The sequence below is a fragment of the Cyclopterus lumpus genome, chromosome 11 (assembly GCF_009769545.1).
Source record: "Cyclopterus lumpus isolate fCycLum1 chromosome 11, fCycLum1.pri, whole genome shotgun sequence".
Lineage (NCBI taxonomy): Eukaryota > Metazoa > Chordata > Actinopteri > Perciformes > Cyclopteridae > Cyclopterus > Cyclopterus lumpus.
Window position 1 is genome coordinate 12,174,781 of NC_046976.1, and position 25,249 is coordinate 12,200,029.

The 25,249-nt window shown below is 39.5% G+C and overlaps 1 protein-coding gene across 1 annotated transcript in view; it reads left to right on the forward strand.

Annotated features, from left to right (window-relative positions):
- Window positions 1–25,249, forward strand: part of vps50 (VPS50 EARP/GARPII complex subunit) — an 81,743-nt gene that overhangs the window by 12,017 nt on the left and 44,477 nt on the right. The window contains 8 exon segments of the mRNA XM_034544669.1: window positions 3,988–4,041; window positions 8,750–8,820; window positions 9,428–9,545; window positions 9,903–9,938; window positions 10,592–10,674; window positions 13,525–13,567; window positions 14,957–15,055; window positions 17,814–17,954. Coding sequence (XP_034400560.1) covers window positions 3,988–4,041; window positions 8,750–8,820; window positions 9,428–9,545; window positions 9,903–9,938; window positions 10,592–10,674; window positions 13,525–13,567; window positions 14,957–15,055; window positions 17,814–17,954 — 645 coding nt within the window.

The following is a 25,249-nucleotide window of genomic DNA, read 5'->3' on the forward strand; positions in this document are numbered from 1 at the left end:
TCCTCACCTCTCCACCTTTAACACATTTTGCAGTTTCCCACAGAGCCATCTGTCTAGTTGAGACGGTGCTCCAGACTTTGTTGCCTATGGAATGGTGAGACCTACAAATTAGCAAAGTCCAAGAGTACACAAACATACTCTCACACATGCCTTCTCTCTCTCTATGTCTCTCTCTCTATGTCTCTCTCTCTATGTCTCTCTCTCTCTCTGTCAGTGAGCCCGCAGGCATCTCAATGGAATAGCTACGGTAATTGGTCCAGTGTGCTGTCAGGCAGAAAATCCACATCTATGTTTCTCAGCAAGCTCATCGATACAAACCTGAGCCTAAATGCGCAAACCCTCTACCTGTTTGTCTTGCTCAATGCCCAAAGGCTTTTGAAAAATATATTGTATTATAGTATTCTCCTTTCATGCGTACATTTTTTTCAAGCAATTCTTTTATTGTCTTTCTTTCCGACAATCCCCATCTTCCTGTTGTTAAGTTCCATAGATCTATGATCACGAGAGATGAGAAAGAGACAATAAAACATTACATACACATTGTTTTGTATCGGCAAAACAACACTATTGTCATAACGGGAGCTACTGTGATGGATTTCTGTTTTGATTTGGTCAAATATGAGGCTTTATGAGGCCTGATTTACATTAATATCGGTCTTATTGCACATGAGATGGAGGAGAAACTCTAAAGCCTTTTAGTAGAGCATGGCTTAAAGGGGCTGCTGAATTCTTATTTTTCACACTTGAAAAAAAACTGAATTATTTGACAGATACTGCAAAAGAATCTAGCACACATATTTATTGTATTGTGAAGTCGTACGTGTGGATGATTGTACGTGGTCTTATTCAAGACCATCTCTATAGTTAAGCAATATATATGTCTGCATTCTTACCACCCACACACGCACACGCACACACACACACACACGCTGAGCTCGTAGTCATCAGTGTGTGAAATAGAGCTTTTAGATTCTCACTATGAGGCTGTTGTCAGCCTTTCCTTCTGGCAGAGTGTGTGTGTGTGTGTGTGTGTGTGTGTGTGTGTGTACTGTACCATGCGTACTGCATGTTGTACTTTCCTCTGTTTGCCACCTTTTCTGGTGTCTCGACACGTAACTATCCCGTCACTCTACTTTTTCTTTCCTTCTATGCAATCTGCTGTCGGGTAGAACATACTTTCTGTAGTGTCGGAGAAGAGAACCACTTGTTGTTCTGCCACAGCACCCAAGCTTAATTGGCAGCTTTAAAACATGCCTGGCAGAGGCTCATTTCAGGACGAATTGCCTTTTTGTGCAGCGAGACTTCGACACATTTGATAAAAGAAACTGAGTTTGATTGCGTGTTGTTGCCAGAATGCCCATAGAGACACACAGATGGTAGAAGCCCTTTAATTAATGTGAACACACATGCTTGTGTTCCATCTTTAGGCTTTTATTGAATGTATTTTATATTTAAACCTGTTCCAAAACATTAACTTCTTTACTATTACTGACCAGTACTTTTTCTACAACATTTTGTGCTTACTGCCTTTGTAGGTACAACTTATGAGCAGTATTGCACCATTTTGCCTTCTCATCCACCTCAAAGTGACTTTCTCCACAGAGATGTAGGCTTCAGAGGCGATAGCGGTAACTTGGATGAACATATTGCATTTTTAATGAGACTTGAAAGCTAGAGATGACTATCCCTCCTGCAGCAATAATGATTTTTCTCCCACTGCTTAGTTTTTTCAAACTAAGTAACGCTTATGCAACCTTTCCCTAAGCCTTTCCCGGGCTGCCACATTTGTCCCTGTGTTTGTCAGGCTGAAATAAAGTTCTACTGTGTAGAGGAAGTTTCAGGTTGTGTGCATGTGACTGAAAATGGAGCACAGGAGATGACATCATTGTATGAAAAAGACAAACGCATTCAAAGTGAATACGAGTTTTGTTCATAGATTTTGGCCATCGACATTTTGGTTTTTGGCCATCGCCATCTTGGTTTTTGCAACCTCGAGAGTGTGGAGCGAACACTGAATAAGACCTTTTTAAGCGACCAAAACAAATAACTTTAATGACCTGAAAACACTAGGAAAAGTTTAAAGTAACGCTTTGGTAGCGTCCTGTCAATCAAGGTAGCACGCCCTAAAGTATTCCCTTCTTTATCATCTATTTCACTCTAAATGAAGAAGATTTGAAACTAAAGATTGAGACCATAAACCCATGTTTAGAGGTATTAAATCAAGTAAGAAGTAGGATGCTTTTCTCATTGACTTCTATACAATTGGACTTCTTTTTCCAACCAGAGGAGTTTTACTTTGTAATAGCCCAATAATATAGCTTGTTTATAGCACTAAAATCAGGGTAAATTAACAATCCATGTTGAGCCAATGATTAGTGGTAACCCTCACTGTTTCAGTCCTTACCTCTCTTAATCAGGAAGACTGAATATCACTATTTCTGAGCTGCTCGAGACCTTTCACTGCTACCAAACCTAATGGCCTCATACATCTCAGTAAACATTTGCAAGAAGTAGCAAACTATTCAGACACATGTATTATAAGTCTATGTATATCTGTACACCACAGCCTTCCTGCTAATGACCAAATGGTCCAAACATGTTCAATCTCTGTTATCAATGTTTGTATTTGTTAGCTTTTTCATTCTAATAGATGATGTGTGTGAGTGTCATTGAGAACTAATGACTTTGGCCTTGTAGCTCAGGTAGGAGGGTTTGATGACTCACTGCTGGGCTTCAATTATGTGTTAAGACTTTTTCACTCCTTTTTAAAAAGTTCAGTGTAAAAGTCAGTCGGTTGCCAATAGGTGGCGTTATGGCCTAATTTTGGGGCAGCTCTGTGAATGGTTGAGCTAGTGTTTTTGACTTCTTTAATACAATTCTATTATTTTGTTGTTTCTTCACTATTTCCCTGTGCAATGTCTTACACCTCTTCTTAATTGTACTGAATCCGTTTTTCCCCGTGACCATCTTATTCATGCATTTTGGATGTTGAAAAACACAAGACGGGCATAGAAAGAAAAGGGAACTACTTTTTGTCACTATAATGAGCAGCACATTCACCTCAAGCTCATGCATTTGTAGTAAGATATGAAACATTTGAGCATCATTCACTCTTGACTTTGACATTTAAATTAATTGTTTTCCTTGTAATTGATACATGAGGTCTATAAATCAGCCCTTACTGAACATACATGAGAATGTAATGTCCGGTCACACTGGTGATCCTGTTTTAACCAATTGTACACACCAAAAATATAAATATCAACCCTGATGATCAAGGTAATCAAGGTTAATGTCGCTTGAGTTACGAGTCAACGCTTTTATAACAAAAAGCTTGCGTTATAAAGTGGAGGCATGGAGGTGTTTTACCAGACCGGGACAGTCCAATGACACTGAATCATAATATGGGACTGTTTACATTAACTTTTTCAAAATGTCGCAAATATTGAGTGAGACTTAACCATAGCTTCTTCTCCAATCTGTAAGACCTTGTTTGTGTGGTCCTTCAGTGTGGATGAGGCAGCGATTGATTCAATATCCATTAACCCTCAGTCTTCTTCAGCTTTTTTACTTATTCACTAAAAGCAATGGAGGACACCACTCATAGCAGGGGGTCGTCCTTGATGCCATAAGCAAGGACCGTGTTCTTTAGATCGAAAATTTCCCCTTGGATGTGAGTCAAGTTGGTAGAAGGAGAGAACATTAGTACGTACAACACAGCCGGAGAGAACAGGGACATTGAAAGACGCAGGAGTAATGCCATTGAGAAAGACATTAAATTAATTTAAACTGAGAAAGAGAGAGGCTCTTTTAAGAGGTTTGGCTATGTAGAGCTCTGGATACAGACGTCAGTGATTGTTATTCCAGCGCCATCCTTGGTAGCAAGATAGCTGTGGCCAAACCTGTTTTTGTAGGGTGACATTTGGCCTTTCTTTTTTTATATGTTCCAATTCTCATGTGTCCCCCCCCCCCCCCCCCCCTCTGTAGGTTTCTAAAAAGGTCGCCGATCTTATTCTGGAGAAACAGCCTGCTTATGTCAAGGTAAGCTTCCAGTGAACACTGACGACCACATGACACAACCCATTCTGTCTTTTCTCATCATGAAAAAGTAATTCCAAAACATTTTATTTTTATTTATTTTTGGGGGGTGGGCGGGGGCTTGGCATTTTTTCTTCTCTTTATGATTGTATCAAGTTATTTTGAGGTCAGTGGATGTGTTCCTGCTGTCGACTACCAACAAGATAAGGTAGAATTACCGTCTCCATGGCAATAGGAAATGTGACTCCATCCATAGATTTGGTAAAGGAGGAAATAATGTAGTTTTTATTCACAATGTTATCAGTTTGTGAAATAAAGTATAACGTCGGTAAAGGGAATGGGGGCCGGAGGTTTGATTCCGGACTGCCCGACTTAACCATGCATCAAACCGTTTGGCAAAGTAGTCTGTTAGCACCAGGGAGCACGAGTTGTTTTCTCGTTTCTGACACTTTGGATTTCACTTGAATGCTCTTCCTCAAGGCCCACACGTGTGCCTCGCTAAATTGAAATTAACTTTGCAGGAACTGAATATGAATTGTGAAGTATATTGAGAGCAGAGCTCGTGTGAACCAAATTACTTTTGTCATCATATTTTGATGTAAAATATCATTTTGACGGACTGCAGGTCTCAAAGCATGTTATTGTGCACTAAGGGTTGTTGAGTAGTGCCCGTGCAGCTGCTCCACTTGTGCAGAAGGAGCACATGCTGCAGGATTTCCTCAGTGAAATGCTTGCAGGTTAGGGAAATCCCCTGTTTAGAAAGTCTGGTAATTTCAGTCTCCAGTGGGGCAGCAGAGCACGAGTTCAGCCGTTGGAACAACATTAAAAAGCCTGTGAGAAGTCGTCTGTCCGAGGCAAAAACTAATTCCAGTCGCCTGTGGAGCAATCTCCTTTCATGCGTTTGATTACACACAAGCGAGCACCCAGTTTACGTCCAATGCAAACCAGGAGGAAGGTTTATGAGTTAATGTTAAGCTACAGTAAGTCAATTGAGTTCAATTATTTTTTACATTTTCTTTTTCATATATTGACTGTCAAAATTGCATTGTTCATATTGTTTTGCCGGTTCAGGCACAATGACCTTTGCTGTCACTGTATATGATGTTCTGGCTGGCTGGTGTGCTTCAAAATAAAAGTGTTTTGGCAGGAGATCAAATATTTGTGACTGGCTAAATGAGCCAGTGTGTCTTGGATGGATAGGAGTTGTTCTTTTGATTCATTTGATTTAGCAATCAAAACTTCAGAAGTCCCATCAGAGGCATCAATATTGAAGTTTGGTAGAGTATGTCAAATTTGGTATGTGGTGAAATTGCAGTGGAATTACCATTATTGTTAAGCTTTCTGAAGTACATGCATAGCAATTTGATCATTATTTCTGTGACCCTCCCTGTGACTCTGCAGAGTCAAAATGACAGCAGGGCTTATTAGCAGACGTTGCCAGGGATTTCGGGGGCATTTCCATTGACCCGTCTCAGCCCCTCACTCGGTCTACACAAGCCCTGTGGAGTTCAACTGTGACTGCATCAATGTCACAATGAGAAGGGCAACAGAGTTTTACTATTACATCCTTTATAGCATTCAGAAACACCAAAAACAACATTGACCAACTTAGTACTGGCCACTTGATTTACAGAAGTAGTATGGAGTTTAGTGCCTGGCAAATGTGCTTAGCCTGCATCTCTAAGGCTCCCCTCACTGTTCTGTGCACCTTCTTCTTGATGAGGCGTCATCAGTTTCTCCACCTTATTTTCATTCCCAAAGCGCCTTATCGCCTCTGTGATATCTTATCAAACATGTACACAGAAACACACACTAGTGCAGAAACACAGCCACAGCCACAGGCACAATGCCACTTCTCCCCAGTGCTTGGGTATAACGCATCGATGGAAACATAAATTGTGCTAACACATCCACACCCATGCCTCAGTGCCTGAAATGATGGCCCACTAAGCATCGTGATGTGAGTCACAGCTATGTAGCGACTAACCTTTCTTCTTTTGGGCCATGTGTCTTGTCACTGTTGCTCCACACACATTAATTAATTTGGTATTCTGAAGTGACCATATGCCAAATTATTGTCCATGAGTTCAAAGTGTGATCCAGTTAAATTGCTGGATTGCTAAAACACAGTGTGTCAATTTAAAATACCATCCTACTCTTATCTCTCCTGATGAAAAGAGACAGGTTAGAATTGATTGGCCAACTGCATGACCACTTGCCAGGAAAGAAAGATTGCTTTTTTTGAGGCCAAGTTGTAGTTAATTTGCCCCAGGTAGCCCTGACAATGTCTTTCAACACCATTGGAAAGGGGCTTGGACTAGTATTACATTATTTCCCACTGGAAACACTTATTTGTCACAGTTCCTGGCTTTTGTTTGTGTTCCCCAGTTTCCTTCTTTGAAAGAGATTCGTAGTTCGGCAGTCATACCTACATGGGGGTCTTAAGGCCATTTCATTTGGGAGACTAGAAATTGACAGGTTAATATTGGTGGGAGTGTGCAGGTCTGGTCACATACCATTTAGGTGACTGTGTGGGAAACAACATAAACCTACTGTATGCATAATTAGAATATATGGGTGGGATGGGTAACAGAGACCGTGCATAGCCGATGGGCTTGAAAGTCGCAGGGAGGACCTCTTATGAATAAAAATCTAAAAGCTTAAATATATCTCCCTTTTGACATCTCTTCCTCTTTGACCTACACTTCCTACACCAGTGCCTGTTTTTGGACATTGTTGGAATGTAGTTTCCTTTTAGTGTAGTTGCTTCCATGTGTACAGTACTGCGATCCACAGCACACCTGCATTTGTGTTGTTATTCAGTGGAATTCAGTCTGTCTTCACTTGAAGATTTATTCCATGTTTTTAAAGGTCTTCCCAGTTGCTGTATTTCCCGTTGCAGAGTCAGGGCTGATTTAGTTAGGTTTACTGTAGCTTAGAGAGAGGATAGATACAGGAATTAAATGGCTCCTACCGTGACCAGATTTGACTCCGAGTGCATCTATTTTGAAACTAATCGGACTATTACTGATTGAATTAAAACCGACCAGCACTATGCACTGTCACAGCCCGGCTCGAAGACTGTGACAAAAGCAGGTTTTCGAACAAATCTAGTAATTCATGAACCAGAATATAATCAAAAGAATGCAAACAAAGAAATGAAAGTAATACGTAAAGTCAGTAGTGTCAGTGTAAAAACAAAAGAAAAGGAAACGGAGGCCACAAGGCAAACATGTTGAGAGGAAATCTTATCCCAAAGATCTGCGGCTGCTCGTGCCTCTGTGCATGCCATGCCGCTGATTAGAGATGGACCAATCCGATGTCTGCGGACCCGACACCGACTCCTGGGCTTTGGGTATCGGCTCATACCGATGCCCATTTGATATCCGTGTTTAATTAGTAAGCATATTCCTCACTGTGTGTAAGTGACTGGGGTCATTCTTATGTGTGGCAACACATAACAACAGGCATGACATTGCTTTATTCAAATGTAGCAAATGCATACATGGATATAAATGAACTCAATTGTCATTTATTGAAATAATGGTATGGGATTCCTAATCCAGCTATTTGAGTGTCTTGAACTGATATCAGATATCGGTAACGATGCCTCTCTACCGCTGATTTAATCTCCAATCAGGATCTGCAGCCTTGGAGAGGGAGCACATAACATGCGTGTGAAAGGCTCATGGTGCATGTCCCCTCAGAGAGAACCGGGGCTGTTAGGTGAACCCTTGTAAAACCGTTCTGAGGGCTTGTCATCGTCTCAACACTCGAGATTATGAGGGCAGATTGGTTTAAATGGGATCATTGATCCCGTACACACAGCTGAAGTGCCACTTTGGTGCTATTGTTGTTGTTTTTATGCTTGTGGAAGTTTAATTTCCCCCGACTGTATTCCGTGGGTAAGGGGTTGTTTGATGGATGATGGTGTTATGGGAACATTTTTGTGAACGGAGGACCTTTTCTTTTGCGGAAGGGTGATGCAGCATAACAAATTTAAATAACAAAAACAACAAGTATCTTCCACTTCAGGCTTGTCATCTGGCTGATCAAGAAAATACAAACCAAGAGAGGAATAGAAAAGTCTTCAATAAAACAGCTATGCAATTTGTCGCACAGTCCTAGTGTTTGCTCTCAGCAGAGGTCACTAAGGTGGTAAAATAACTGAACTCTCAGACCAGAGAGTTTATTTATCCTTTTTCTTATTGTCAAAGCTCTGAAGAAAGGAAGCTTTTCTCTGATTATCTGTGGTTTTGCAAGTTGTTCCTCTGATCTACATTACATGTTGGCACTGATGATGCCTCCCTTACCATAACGACATTATCTAGAATATCTATCTTCATAAAATGCTCACATCAGGATGCATCTCAATGTAGAACGCCCTCATAAATGTGTCTTTGTGTGTGTGAGTATTCATGTCTGCGCAGTACTTTGCTGGGTAAATGGCATTATTAGAGGTATATTTCACTGGCAACTACATAAATGCACCAGTCTAACCATATCTTTGTGTCCTATAGATTTTAAAAGCCCTCAGTGTTACAATAAGGTGATGGGGCTTCTTAGCACAAGTTAGATACTTCATCGTTTTTTTTGTGGCAAATATTAAATAATTCTTTAGAATCTAAAACATAAACTTTGAAATGTTCCAAGGTTTCCAGATTCTGCTGTGTTTTTCTTTTTTTACCACTAATTTCTTTCTTGTTCACAGGAACTGGAGCGAGTGACTGCGTTGCAAACCAACCTGCAGCTGGCAGCGGTCATTTGCACTAATGCAAGGAGGTAATGCTGTTCCACTACATACTATTCAGTCAATGAAACAGCCCATTCAAACCGCATCTGCATATTAAGTGCTTTCCTCATACCCGGGATAACGTTCATTCCCCCGTGTCTGTTAAAATGCTCCAAATTACAAATGATTCTTACTTGTTTCCTTCAAATAAAGTAGGAATACAACACACCCTACTCTACATGGCACTCTGTGCACTACAATATGTTATTTATTTGGTGTTACATTGTAGTGGGTGACAAGACAAGTGTTTGGTAATGGTAACTGTTGTCTTGTAATTTCTTCAGACATATTTGTTTTGTACATTTTTTGTAATGATTATAAATTCGGACACTCAGTTGCACATTTTGTCTGAAATATAAAAATCTTATTAGTATTTGACATTTTATAAAACCGGACTCTGGTGGAACCAGCAACCATGTATGTTTGAGTGTGTATTTTTACAGATTACATTGTTACATTGTTACAGATCATTCCCAGCGTACAGCGTAGTTCCAACAGTGTATCATTAGAGGTCAGCACAATGTATTGGACTTGTAAATGCTTGCTAAGCCCAGTCGTATTTATGTGTGTTGATGCTATGTTCAACCTTGTGTGAAGGCAACTGAGCGTGTCGAAGGAAGGATTCACAGAAGCCAGCTTGGGTCTCTTGTCCAATCAGAGGAGACGACAGCTGCTGACAGGCCTGCTTAAGTCACTGAGGACCATCAAGACACTGGTAAAGAATTTACTCTCTGTACTTACATTTCATAGTTATTTTTGTGCGGTTCATTTAATATATATATTCCTGAACTGCAACATGATTTATTTAGAGATTAGTTCAGTGGGAAGTTTATAGTTATTTTGATTCACCATGGGAATCTGACCTACTGCTGTCTGTCTGTGTAACACTGTTGGGAAATAAATCGATGTATTTTACAGTAATCATTGCAACTGGTCCTCCACACATGATTTAAAATTAATGGTCATTGCAGGAAAGTATGTAACTTATGTTGAACTAGTTATTTCTTAATATTTTGGCCAGATGGTTATTTCATGCTGTATTCATGTATTCTTGTCTTTCTTCTTCTCAAAGCAAAGAACAGATGTGAGACTCAGCGAGATGCTTGAGGTATTCTATTAATTTGCACGCACGCATGCACGCACGAAGATATGTTTATAGTTGACTTGAAAGGTCAAACGTCAGGATTCGGCATTGAAAGCCAAACCCACACAAACACATGACATTCCCACACATGGGTATATCTTTGTGAAGGTCAGTTGTAGCACGTGAAATGGATTTGACGGGGTTATCCACTGTGTATCTTCTGTAACAATCCTTTTGAAATAGATTAATCAAAACAAATGCAAAAGTTACACATATCACTGTCGTAATCCAGAATGAAGCAGTCGTTACTCCTGATATATACTGTGTGTGTATGTGTGTATGTATGTATATATATATATGTATGTATATGTATATATATGTATGTATATGTATATATATGTATGTATATGTATGTATATATATATATATATATATATGTATATATATGTATATATATATATATATATGTATATATATGTATATATATATATATATATATATATATATGTATATATATGTATATATATATATATATATATGTGTATGTGTATATATATGTATATGTATATATATATATATATATATATATATGTATGTATATATATATATATATATATGTGTGTGTGTGTTATTAAGTTTTTCATACATTTAATTACCTCAATGTTCTGTTCCTGTAGGAGGAAGACTATCCAGGTGCAATCCAGCTCTGTCTGGAATGTCAAAAAGCTGCCAGCACCTTCAAACACTACAGCTGCATCAGGTACACTATGAACAGATTGATATAGCAAGATTCACTTGTATCCAAATGAGAGCAGGCATGGGATTTTTTTAATTGAATCATTTGTTTTGATAGAGCCCAAACACAACATAATACCTCTTCTTCTCTCGCTCCTCCTATGTGAGAGAAGACTATTCCATATTCTGTGCGTATATGTGCACCAATGCAAACGTGGCCACATTGGATACCTGAGGGGCAATTATCTGTGCCCCTTTTGATTTCCTGTGGAACTGTGCTCAATTTGTGGCAGTAGGTGGGTGCTGCGGTGGCCTTTGTAGGTATTGATTAAGGATTGATCAAGGCTGCACATCACTGCTGTCTTCCTCCCTCTTCCTACTCCACCACGTACAAATTCTGACGGAGTCTTTTGTGAAGAGGTGTGTGGGAATGTACGTCTTTCGCTGCTGCTCCCAACACATGCCAGCGAAACACAAATACATGGTGTTACTGCTGTAATTCTTTGCTGTTTTGTCATGCACTGCAGAGTGTGTGTTGGTCTATTTCCAAAAAAGAGTGCTGGTGTCACAAAACATTGAGCTCCATGTCAACAGAAGTCCGGGTAACCTCACAGACACAGACCTTTCAAACAAAACCTCAACATTTGTATCCACTTCAGCTGGCTGTGACAATGCCATTCGAATGGCCGAGTGACTGCTGCGAAATGAGGACCGATACGGTAACGTCATGCACGGGAGATTGTTGTGGCGCGGAAAATTTCTCACTTGCAGCTGCTGTTTTTATTTGGATATCACGTATAGTGTGTCATCCCTTTACCATTCCTTACATTCCCCGTCCATGGTATTGCTCCCTGAACGTGCTGGGATGTTAGTGTGCAGAATCCTTCACCATTTTCCACCAATGATAATATCCATTGCAACCAGCCCGTTTAATGAGGGAATGTGATTGTGGTCATCATGAGAAGAAGCACTTAATTTATTTTAGTGTCTCTGTATTTACATGCGGTCAAATGTGTCTGTTGCAGATGAATAGACATTTGATTGCCCTCTTCACCACTGTATATATATATATATATATATATATATATATATATATATATATATATATATATATATATATATATATATATATATATATATATATATATATATATATATATATATATATATATAAGAAGTGCTCGTCATGATTAAGTCAACAAGCACTTCAGCAGCACTTTAACAGCAACTTGCCGACAATGGAGCCGGCCATGCCAATTTGCGGCCTTTGTCGCTTGTGATGTGAACCTCAGGTGTGTTGGCCCCTGAGAGTCTGGTCTTGTGGGATGGTTTCTTTTCTCTCATATGCTCTTCCAATGCTGTTCAGTTTGTGGTTACTCTACCACACTGAAGCGTGGGAGTATAAAAGAAAGTTCTGTGATGAACAGGGCATTTATCCTGTTGGCCTCTGCTCCTCTGCTGTGTCTCCTCAGTGTGGCTGCCAGAGCTGAACGCCTTTGTTTAGCACTCTCCTGGGCCTCGCATATAACAATTCAGATGTGTTTCTTTCGTAGCCAGGACCTGACATTGATCCGCTCAACCCTGTGTAGTTCAGCCAACTTACTTACTTTGCGTGTTTTGTATTTCTATTGACTTCCAATTGTGGTTTCCTAGTGGAATGAGAATACTGGCTATCACTGAGCTTGTAGCTAAACATGTCTCATCATGCTGTAGTCCTTACCAACACATTAGATGTAGTTACCGTGAGGTAGAAATAGAGATTAGCTCTATTAGAGAGTAGCTTCTTATAAACTCTTAAACTAATGTCTTAGCTCATGAAAGTTCTCCACATTGTGCTTACTGGCCATATATTAGTCTCCAGTTGTGAAAACAACATTTTTTTTACTTTGATCCAACATTTGTTGACTGACTGGTTTTCAGTTGGTGTGTGTCTTGTCCATCGTACCTCTACAATGTGTCTCTCTCTCACACACAGACGGATACAAAAAGGATACAGTGCATCAAGTTTTGAAATGGCATATGCTCATTTTCTCACCTGTTTTGCAAACGACCTTTGGGACTCACTCTGCAGTCTCCTGTGTTTCTCTGCCTCCTCCTTCTCACACCCTTCACTCGATACCCAATTTAACCTAAGATGCCTAATTAGCAATTTGTTGAGGACACTCTCTCCCTTGGGCGACTGCGGTCTCACAAGGCACAACGTAAGTGCAGGCTGACCTGAAAAAGCAGAGAGAGGCAGGGAAACGGTGGAACGGAGGATGATTATGAATGGGCGCAGTGCACGGGGTGTCACAAGGGAATTTAATTGATGTCTCAGGGACGGGCAAAAGTCGTGAATTCAGTTGCAACTTTTGAGTTGAAAGCGTTTCCCAGGATGAGGCAAAAATCTGAGTCAGTCCAAGGTTGTGTAGTCGTTTTGCGTTTGTGATATTCTGGTTGGAAATGCATCCATCTCTTATACTTTTGATTCCTTTTTGCCCTGTTTGTATGAAGGAGAGTAATTATGAGACACAAGGCTGCAGCCTGTGAACAAAGTGGTTCTATTTTAGATGACTGGTAATTTCAGTTCCTATATTACTCATTCATAGAAGATCAGTTGCTGGCTATTTTCAATATTGAATGTCAGAATATATAATTTGCTTGTGTTTCATATCATTGGAAATTAAGTATATTTGGAATTTGTCAAAAAGACATTTTGAGTAACTTTGATTGGGTATTTTCCATCAATTTAGTCATGAGACATTTATTGACAAATCCATTAATATCTTAAGAATTAATTCATTGAAAATGTAAAAAAGGTACTAGTTATTTGACTTATTCCTTTTCAGAATCAATTAGCTAAATCTCAATAATCTCCTTTTTCCTTTTCTCACAGCGAATTGAATTCCAAACTACAAGACACTCTGGAGCAGATAGAGGTATGAACCTTCCTGCTTCATCCCTAATTACGTTATTTGAGAGCAATATCAGTCAAAAGATTTTTAGCAGTGAATAAGATTGTGCTCTAACCATGTCATTTTTCACAAGCCCTCATCTGAAAGAAGCAATTTATACTTCATTTTGATAGTTTGCCTTTCTCATTCTGGGTCCGCCAATATTTACACATTCAGAACGTAATTATTGTCTGTGTGCAAGCACTGAATTATATTAGTTTCATCTCTAGCTGTGTTGTGATAAAAGGTATGCAAAGCAATTTTCGTTGCACCGCTGCTGCTGCGCTTGAGTAGATTAATTACTTACAGTTTTGTCTGTACACAAGAAAAAGGCGTGCGTGTACACACACAGCCGCACAGCAAGGTGCACGTTTGTTTTTCTGTCGCGAGGAGTTTGTGAATAAGCAAAGCAAAATACTCTAAAATCTCAAAAGTAAACGCTTGCACAGACACACCATTTTAATATTCAACACCTTTATCCTAAGAATGCCAAGAGCTATAAGCACTATATACACTCTATAAATACACGTGTGCTCCATATACACCATGTAGTTTTAAGAATAGAGTTGTCACTGGCGGTCAGCCTAGTGTGTAATCTCTGTATTCATATGCAGTACTTCGTTTGTAGTCCAAGTAGTATTGACCAATCATTTTCGAGCAGGCTTTGGTTGAATGCAGGTAAACGGTCCGTGTGATAAACAAAGGAGGCGAAACACATCGGCAAAAATGCATTTTAAAACTCACTGGCTATCGTCTGACCATGATCTTTCCTTTTATTGGTTTGAGATTAGCTGGTAAACTGGCTGCCTGTGAAACAACTCGGTCATACATGTCGTCTCTCAACTCCAACTACGTAAGAAAGTAGCCCTGTTTGCCCCCAGAGGCTTATCCGTCGTCAGGCGGTTCTCTACTTAAATCTTTGATCGCACACGCGTACATACGTACGTTGCATGCTAACCATCTCCTATAACTTCACTCCATGCATGATGAGGGACAGTAAACATACAGATAATGTATTATAAGCTTTCATTTTAATAAGTAGTTTCAGAAGGTACGTCAGCTGTGGTCATTGCGTTATGTTCAGTACAGCTTCTGAAGCGTGAGAAAAGGCGTTGTGATGCAAGACATGAGATCACTTATAGCATTTGTCAGCGCTATATTCTTTGAGGTTGTTACACATCCAAACTTCGTGCTAACCTTGACTTAGTTTCTTACCTCTCTTATTGGCTCTTTGTCAAAGACGAACACACACAATTACCATGGCTTTATGTGGTAGCTACACATCTGCACATCTATCTCTCTAAATCCCTGGTCTTAACATTGATAATCCCTCTCTTTTCTTTTCCTTTGTCATCCATCTATTTCTGTCTCCAGGAGCAGCTTGATGTCGCCCTATCGAAGACTTGTAAGCACTTTGATGTTTCGCACTACACCAAGGTCCAGCTGGCCTACACGCTCCTGGGCAAGACACAGGTCAGTGGGTTGACTCGTCGACAGGGCACCAGGGTGGGGCTAAATATGACTGGGTGTGATGGTCTGATTGTTGTCCTCACTTCACAGCATATGTCCTTTTGATTGACTCTCGGTCTTTCATTTGAAGCTGTTTAACATTTATGTTAAGAGCAGCAACAACAACCACAATACTGTAGTTTCTGTAAAAGATATCAAGGACTATAACCATAAATGACAAAGACATGATCTTTTATCACTCACTAGTGCCTTTCTTTTCTTACTCTCCTTACTCCTCAAATCCCATTCCAGTCCTATATTTTGTCTGAAAAAGCATTGATCTCAAAAGCTAAGGCCACTCTGTTTAATAACCCACACACTCCATCACCATCTTCAACGTCTCACTTGGCCCTGATCTCTTTCTTCTGCCTTGAATTACATTTCTTCCCTTTCTCATAGTCCTAATCTTATGCTTTCTTCTTTGGTGTAAAACCCCCGACTCTGGTTTCTCAGTGCTCTCTGATCTGGGTAATCCTTCAAGGCTTGAGTTGTAAGCAAGAATTATACACTTTGTGCTTCCACAATATTTTGTCATCCTTATTATAATAATAATAATTGTTGCTTTTCTATTCCAACTTGCTGAAATGAGTAGCCATCCAACTATGAATGATAATTCTTAACAATGGGGAGGCAGCATGTTTTTCACTACGCTCCCAAACTGCCCGAAGTACAATGTGAACCGTTCAGAAGTAAATGCTGGTCGTCTCAATTATGAAATTAAATTATGAAAAATATTTCTTCCTCTCCAACGTACACTTGGCAGCATTTCTGAGTTGTTTTTTTTTGCCAGGTTCCATTAAAAAGTACCATAGCATCCTTGTTGAAGCCTCATTCTCATCCTGGCAATTGCACAACAACAAACATATTCTGTCTTTTGTTTTGTGAAACCTGAGCCCCTGTTGATAAATAAAATGCATGCCTCTTGACATTACTTTCAGTTGGATACGTAATTGAACTGTGTCATCCAAGAGGTTATCGGCATCACTAGGCTCTTGACCTACAGTAGCATGCCAGCTCAGACCATTTGTATTTGTATTTTCTGGCTTTAGCTCTCATTACCTAACGGCCATAGCCTAATAAACCTGACACCCAGTTTGCTTTTCCATTTGTCTAAAGGAAACATCTGCTTGTTTAGTATAAGGAGCTGCAGATGAATGAGTCTGTTTGCTTTTGATTGATAAGTATGTCTAAAGATGGTGATTATTACAATATGAGTTTCCAGTTGACTCCTTTTCTTGTCTACAGTCCATGCTTTGTACAGCCAGCTGTTTTTATGGTGTTTTTTTAGCCAGATAAAGTGCAACTCCCTTCAGAAAGGAGGGAAGGAATGTTTAAATAACTTTTGTTGCAGCAGGCAGTCAGAATGGATGGGGCCACCATTCTTTGGTAGGTAAGACAATCTAATTGCACTGTCTGTGCCCGCGTCTCTAGTGTCCTCAATGCGAGCACATTGGCTCCTATTGGTAACTTGTGAGAATAACTGAGACTTGAATCGAAAAGTCACAGGGTTCAGTGCAGATGTTACGGGTCAAATCATGGTCAAGAGCAATTTTACTTGCTAAATGAAATCCCTTATTATCAATGATAAATTAAACGATGAAGACATTTTATTTTGCTAGAAAGTTCGCTCAAATTATAATATGTGAAATGAGTGGCCTGGAGAGAAAATGATCACCTGACTGCAGTTCCCCTCAGCTCCAAGAAGCAATTTTGGGAGTTTTAGGGCATTGTCAGCTAGAAGAAGAGTGAATATTGGACTTTTATTCATCAGGTGGCCAGAAACAAGAAATGCTCTGTGTCTTGCTTGGTTTGTAAATAAATCACTGCGTTCCAACATATTAGCCATATCACCTTCATGAGGCGATAATGTGTCAATGTTGCGATTACAGCTTGCTGCGCTGCAACAGCGCTACGCCTCCTCCATTTTGCACTGAAGGCGACTACAGTATATTAAAGGACGTACAAAAGTAAAACACAATTATTTATTTTTTATTGTCATGTTTTTGTCATATATTAATTCATTTTAAATGTCAATTAATCCAGTTTCAAGAGGAAAGGTAGAAAGTAGCAAAAGTAGAAAAGGAAGAGGCTAGTTGGGGTGAGAGTCTGTATTTTTTTAATGATGTTTCATATGCTTAATTTAACAGTTGGGGTATATGTGACATTTTTAAGGATTAAAACACATAGATCAAATAAATCCTGTTAAAGGATTTACTTGCAGCAAAGTTTTGAGTACTTATCGGTTTTAATAGTGTTGGATATGATCCAGCACCCCATCCTGACTGACATTGGATGTGCGTGTTTTATTATTGGACATTTTCCTTCCTCATTTTGAAGAAATAGCTCAGGTTAATCCACACGAGATGATTGTGAGGTGAGTTGGTTGTGCTTCCAAACATGGCAGGAATATGCCTTTCCCATTGGGTTTTTCTATTTGCTCATGGTCGTTACCACTTTATTAATGTCAGCAAACTGAGCTGGTTTTCTGAAATGTGAATCATGGAAACTGGAGGCAAAATGTATCTTGTTCACTTGGACTTTAACCAGGAGACTACTATGCACATGCTCCCTCATGCCGTATTACAATATGTATTATTCAAAATATCAAGTACAGCGTGAGTCACAATTTCCCTGCTGTTTGCCTTTTCACAGATCCACACTGGCCGATGACAGTGACATCTTAAACATAGGTGTCATAACAGTGTAATGGTTCTCTCTGCAGACCGCTATGGACCAGCTTCACATGCACTTCACCCAGGCCATCCACAACACGGTGTTCCAAGTGGTGCTGGGATATGTGGAGCTGTGTGCCGGCAATGCTGATACCAAGTTCCAGAAGATGCAGTACAAGGACCTGTGCACGGTAAGTGTGTGTGTGTGTGTGTGTGTGTGTGTGTGTGTGTGTGTGTGTGTGTGTGTGTGTGTGTGTGTGTGTGTGTGTGTGTGTGTGTGTGTGTGTGTGTGTGTGTGTGTGTGTGTGTGTGTGTGTGTGTGTGTGTGTGTGTGTGTGTGTGTGTGTGTGTGTGTGTGTGTGTGTGTGTGTGTGTGTGTGTGTGTGTCAGTTCTCTTTGTTTGATGACAGGGAAAACAAAGTGAAAACCTGCGATAGAACAAATAACACCACTTGCAGAGTGCTGTGATGAAAGTACCTAGGAAACAATGTGCTACTCAAATTATGCCTCCTACTTCCTTGTATAGCCTCGTAGCCAAGCGAAGAATTATACAGATTCTCCATGAAGGTGTAGAGAGGAAAGTGATTTCTAGGATGGAGAGAAAAGTACATTGTATTCCCTCACTATGAGACAATTAATCTTGCTCACAATACAGAACCAATGTACTTTCTGAAGGGGCTCTCCATACTGGTCCACACGCCTCAGTTCCCTCTCAGTCTTTTCTTTCCCTGCAGATCAAAATGTTTCCCATTTGCATGGCCAGCAAGCCATAACGTCAGTCAGTTCATCATTAGCTTTGCTGGGAGGGAGCTTACTTCTTCCAGGGAGTTGTGTTTCACTGTGACCTACAGCTCTGTGTGGAGATGTACATGGAGGTATAGGGAAAGGTTAACAAGTTGTTTCCTCTACCTATGTGTCAGTTGTGATATATGTGTACCTCTCCCTGACTCTCTAGCTCCGTGTGTGTGTGCCCTTGTTGTTCGACTGCACAGGTTTTACTAGACATTTACATGTTCTAGACTACTGGACATTGCCAGCAGCTCTGTTATCTACAATGCCCTGCCCTTTATGTCAAACAGAGTGAATGTTCAGTGGGATTTATGGGAAAATATGATTGGTCTTTCTTGAAGTTGATGGCCAGGACAAGGAGTTTAGTGGTAGCTTATTATTATTGTGTGCCGGATTCCCAAACAGAAGACTGTGGATGTGATGAAGTGCCGCTGATTCATACTAATTGGTTCTCAGTACGAGTTCTGTCTCATTGTTGTCGGGTGAAAGCGTTCTTGCAATGCGATAGGCTTGTTAGTTTCACCAGCGGCTGCTGTTATAAATGATGTACTCAACTCCACTCTTTCCTCTATGTGGTTATGAATACATTAAAGCAATGACACTGATTGAATGTACTACAGGATTCTTGATAGCAATACCTGTTCTTTATAAAAAATACAATCTGCTTATAACTGCTTATGACCATAATTTTAAGTCCATATTTATTTTGTACTGGTATTGTAAATAAGGTGGAACATTACTTGTCATAAGAGAATAGTTGGCTCTCGGACAGCTCTTAGTATCAAAGTTTTTATTAAAGACGTTTTATTGTAAAAACATCAGGGAGTAATTGTGAAAGAATGTACATAAGTAAATCACGCTTGTTTTATCTTAAATACATTTCAAAAGATAAGATAAAACACAATTTGACAGAAATTGAGTGATTCAGATTTGTTTTGCGTTTAAGGGTAATTTTTCACAAAATAAGATAATCTGCCTCACATGACCTAAGTACAAAGATGAATGGACTTCTTTAATACTTCAGGTATCTTTCAAAAACCTTGTGATGTTGCGTATTTTATATTCAGTTTAACTCTGATGATCAAATGTGGAACCTTGAACTGTCATTAGTTTCATCTGTGTCATGGATCCCCTCAGATATTGTGTTCATGCAACGGTTCAGAAGTTACAGACGCATTGTAATATTTACTGGTTTTAGTTAACCTAACACCGTATTGCCTGGATGATCCCACTCATACCCAACATATTCACACAGTGTTTTTGTGTGTGCTAATATTAGGCTTGAGATGTTTCTGGTGGAGCAGCATGTCCGCCCGCTGAGCCCTGTTACTCAGCGGTGCCGAGTGAATTTTAAATCCATAATAAAAGTTGGTTGTTTTCTTTTAAAAGTTTGAATACTTCAAAGCTCCATCAGATGCTGATATGATTATTAAATTAGTATCTGGGTAAAAGTGAAGTACCCATGTGAAATATGTGTCTATCCGATGTGGTACACACACACACGCACACACGCACACACACACACACACACACACACACACACACACACACACACACACACAGACTAGACAGAAGGGGTTTTCAAGAGATGCTAAAAAGCTGAAAACGTTTTTTTTAAACTTGTCCTTTTGAGATTTCTGAGTATTTGAAAGGCACTTCCGTGTCCTTCCGAAAGCAGCATTTATTAAAAGTTTCCAAAGACATTCTCGCTTGTCAAACTTTCTTTCAATTCAGCAGAAAATGTGTTCGGGGAAATAATCTAAGCAGTGCTTTTAACAAATGTCAATGATTTGCTGTTGAGCAAAGGCATTGGACCATCAGCTGCTCCAGTGGAGCTGCACAGGAGAGAACGTGTTCATGTTGTGGACTTGTATCAATATGATACTTGGTGTTTGTGGAGAAGAGCAAACTTATCCAGCTGCTGGTAATAAAGGTTAAGAAAATGTTAGAGCCACATTAGACCTCCTGAACTTGCCTCTTAGTTATGCAACTTAAAATTCAAGGGAAATGGGAACACTCAAAAAGGTCGGGCCTTATTAATTTTACATCCACATCTCATCATTATTGGCCAGCCTCACTCCTTATCATTCCCCTTGTCTGTCATGTCATAGACTGTAATTGACATCGCAGACTCTAGAAGCTGCTAGAGTTTTAGTATTGTTTTAGTTTTAGTATTGTTTTAGTTTTAGTCTTGTTTTTCTACCTGTGTTACAGAAAGAACTGCTCAGGAACCAATAGTGATCCGTCCCACTCCCAACTGTGCAGTGTCCCATTATTTTGATATTGTCTGACCTTCAGTGCAGTCATATATCTGAAGTATGGACCATGTTTCTTGTGTGCATGTTATCCCTTGCTGCTGTAATCCTGTAAATGTCCCAACTGTGGGACTAATTATTCTATGCTGTCTTTTTGTGTTGAGTTAATCATGGTGGCTGATAGCTTCATTACAGAGTGAAATTAATCCATTGCTAAACCCTGTGCATCATATCATCCCACCTCTTATGGATAGAAACTGGTCTTGTATTGTCTGTGGTTAATAATTTCATAGTAAAGATGGACATCTTAAGACTTCAGCTGTTTATCATAAAGATCATGTTTTACTCTCTTTTGATTCTCAGGCCTAGATGCCCCATTCGCTAGATTTCTTTCTTTTTAGTTGCCTGAATCATTCTTGTGTGTTTTTGGGGAATCTGTGGTTTAGCAAGAAAAATGTCTCTCTCTGAATTCCATAGAGACACGGTCAATGCCTTTGACAAAGTTGACGTGCAATGAACCATGTTGCTGCGCATGGCAAGTTTTTGTGATTAATCACTTTAAAGTACAACATGAAGATCATGCAGATGATCATAAATAAGTCCCTCCATCTCTGTGGTGAAGCACTTGACAACTTCATGAAATGTAATATAGATAAAAAGGCGCATTGCCTGAAACTATTAATGGAATTATCAAAAACATCCTTAGCAATAGCATCGGTAAGTAACAACTCAAGCGGAAGCATCTTTTTTTTTTTTTTACTCTTTAAAGGTGTGCCATATGGTTTAATATTGGCTCTTTACATTATAAATAGGAAATCGGATTGTCCACTTTTATGTAGATGATAATTGTGTGTCACATTGAGGACTTTATTAAATTATAGATGCCATCCAGAATGCTACAAAACATCTGAAACAAGTCCTTAACAACAATGATGTTGTGTCCAGTAGAACAAATCGGTAATGATATGATTTGTGTTTCAAGTCACATCAATTTTCAGATATGTTGTGCACCAAATAGTGTTGAAGACCGTGTTTGTGTGAGAGTCCTCTTTCGGAGGAGCCGTGTGGTTCTTAGTGTTTTTTTCTGGCACAGCAGGTCTACAGTTTTTTCTGTTTTTGATATTTGTTGTTTGCTAATTAATTGAGAGCGGTGTTTTTGTCTTTTCCTAGAGAAATGGAATCAGCTAAATCGTGGTTACCAGCCCTTGCTTCCGCATCTCTTTTCCAAAATGTGTGGCATTTCTTTCATGCGCACTTCTGTACACACACACACACACACACACACACACACACACACACACAAAGGAGACAAAGCACTCAGCGCTTTGTCTTTTGAAAACCTCCCTAACACCGCTTTGCACATGTTATGTGCATAATGATGGTTTACTGTCTTCAGAAAACCAAAGAGCTGAAAATAGATCCCAAGCCTGCCTCCAGGCTCTCATTTCTGTACTTGTTGAGAAGGCTGCCGTGTCCAGGAAGGTCGATGAGAACAGTTTTTTATTATTTGTTTCACAGGTGTGACACGCAAATGCTCTTCTGTCCGTTGTCGCATTTTATACGTGCACACTGACCAATACAGCAGGGCTGTGTAGTTGTACTTCTTCTCATCAAACCCACTGAAGATCCACACACGCACACACGCACACACACGCACACACACGCACACACGCACACACACACACACACACATGCACACACACACATACACACACACATACTCACAGCTCTTGCCCCTTCATTGTCTCCCCATACCTCAGTTGCCCGGCAACATGCTGCCGTGATGTGGTTGACTGATGGAGAACATGGGATGTCAAATGTAAGCCTTGTTTTGTCCAATCTGGTTCATGAGCTTACCGGTCTGACCGGCGGTGCTGGAGCCGGTTTGTAACTGAAGCTGTGTTTATCTGTATTTGTTCAGGTTCGTCTCTGCTCAATTCTTTTCCATTGACTGTACATGGAAATTACAATTGTAATATAGTACCCATAGTAGAAACTACACAATAGTAATATATGTATTATTATTATTATATAATGGCTGTGTTTGTTAGTGCTAGTATTTTATTTCATGTTTGATAGCAGATACACAAACATAGTATAACCAGAATATTGTATGTGTGTGTGTGTGTGTGTGTGTGTATGTATATATATATATATATATATGTATATATATATATATATATATATATATATATATATATATATATATATAACACACACATAAAATATAAATTTGTCACCACCACATTTGTGTCATATACAATGTTGGACCTGTAGTACTCAGGCCAATAGAGAGCCATATAGACAGTGGCACCTGTATGCACCCTGTACTGAAAAGGAACTAGAATGAGACAGCAGTAGATTTACATAATGTGCAGTGACACAAATTGAAAGAAAATGACAGCGTGATCATGATTATTCATCATGATCATATAATCTGGTATTTAGAGCACAGTACTTTACAGACTTTATATGTCTTATTTTAAAGCTTGTATTAAACAAGTCTTAGTTCCACTGTACGCAGTTTGGTGATGAGGTTCATTGTTGTTACGAATACATTCTCAGTAAGAAAACAGTGATTAATGTCCACTGTTGCAAAGGTATTAAAACGTCTTAGGTTTTAGTGCAGTTAAATCAAATTAAATGAGGATTTATTACATTGGTAGATGCATATTTGATAGTAATCATTGGAGGGTTCTTTGCCGACCTATTCATCTTTAGTGTTGTTCCATTTAAATTAAAAGCATTTCCACACCATCTCTAACATCTGTGCTTGACAGCGGTGGAGGCTGTTCTGTAATTTAGCTGTCTGGGGCAACAGGCCTGTCATCAACATTTGAGATGGTGGTCGTTACTTGATTTCTTGCAGTGTTGAAAGTAACTGAGCTGTCTCGCTGAACTGTTCTGTTGAGAGGTTTTCCTGGCAAGCGGTGGTTTTGTCACTCAGGGACTCTGACATGCCAGAGACGAAAGCCAGAAGATGGAGTGGGACTTTACTTGTGTTAGTTTGTACACAGTTAAGGTCTTTATTAAAAATCGATGATCAGAGTGTGAGTTTTGTGTCGTTTACATTAACAATGCTTTTGTGAAAGGAAGCAGAGGTCCGCAACCACTTCAACAAAGTAAAGTGCGGCTGCTGTCGACAGCAGTTTGATCTGGCAGTGATTAATTGCGTCTGGTCATGTTGACAGGACTCTGTTGGCGAGTTGTTCAGTAGAGCCCTGAACTGTGTCAGTGGCTACTAGTGTGCCAGCTGCACTTTTAACACACACATCTTTCCAGGCAGTTTTGGCCTCCCAGTTGACCAATTTACCAGTCATGGAAAACACTGAAAATCTTACCAAAACCCCCAAGTCTCAAAACGGATAACATTGCCATCTGAATGGGCTGCATATGTTCAGGATCGTATTAATAGACAAATGGACAAGAGTATTTTTAATAGGCAGCTCTCGGTTATGCTGTGGGAAGTCACGTCAAATAGAACATGCACATGCAGGTTGGATGACGTGTCAAATGTGTCACTGCTGGCTGGTTATGGTGGTAGTTTTTATGATTTTATTATCTGATCAATTTTTTATAATTTCTATGCATGTAAGAGAGGATTTCATGAATAAGTTGTTAGACCCTATTTTCAATCATACAAGTTTGCTGTTTTGGATTCAGCACCTCTTGTGCTATTTTAAAGCATTCAATGGAGTTGGGGTCATTGCATGAGTATGTAGGTGTAGATCATTTTTCTTCTATAAAAACGACATAGCATTTTCTTAATATACATCATTAGATAAGTCCGTTTATTGGCAGAATTATCCATAATATAATATTTTCATTTGTGACGTCATACTTAGTAAACAAGAGACTGGACACCCGGACGCTGTGTTTGCTGCAGTCGGTGATTTCAACCACCGCAACCTCACATTTTCTGTTCTTACATTTATAATATTTTTTAAATATACTTTCTTATACTACTAGAATGTACCTATTTTTGTATTCTTAATTAAAATTATATTTTTGCCTTACATTTTAATAATTTGTAATAATGTGTGGAAGGAGGACCGAGCAAAGTACTTTTTATTTTATTGTACGGAGTAACTCTCTGTTAACTCTGCATAAGACAATAACATATCTTGAATGCTTAATACTCCAATGTACTGCTCAACACTGTCTCATAGTGTGCAGAAATAATAAAGTTGCCATCTACTGAAAGCAAAGACTCACTTCAGGGCATACGGACATCAGCGCTAAGACGGTGGTTGATTATCCACCTGCATAGACGTGTTATAGCTCTACAGTACTCTCTGTGACAGACATTTGGGAATCATCTGTACATGGTAATTTTGAACTCAAAGTGCATAACATCATTTAAATGTGTCCTTACATTAATGAGCTTTTACATAAGATGAAAGGGTTTGGAGTGACGCAGAAAAAGGATGTTTTCCAACACA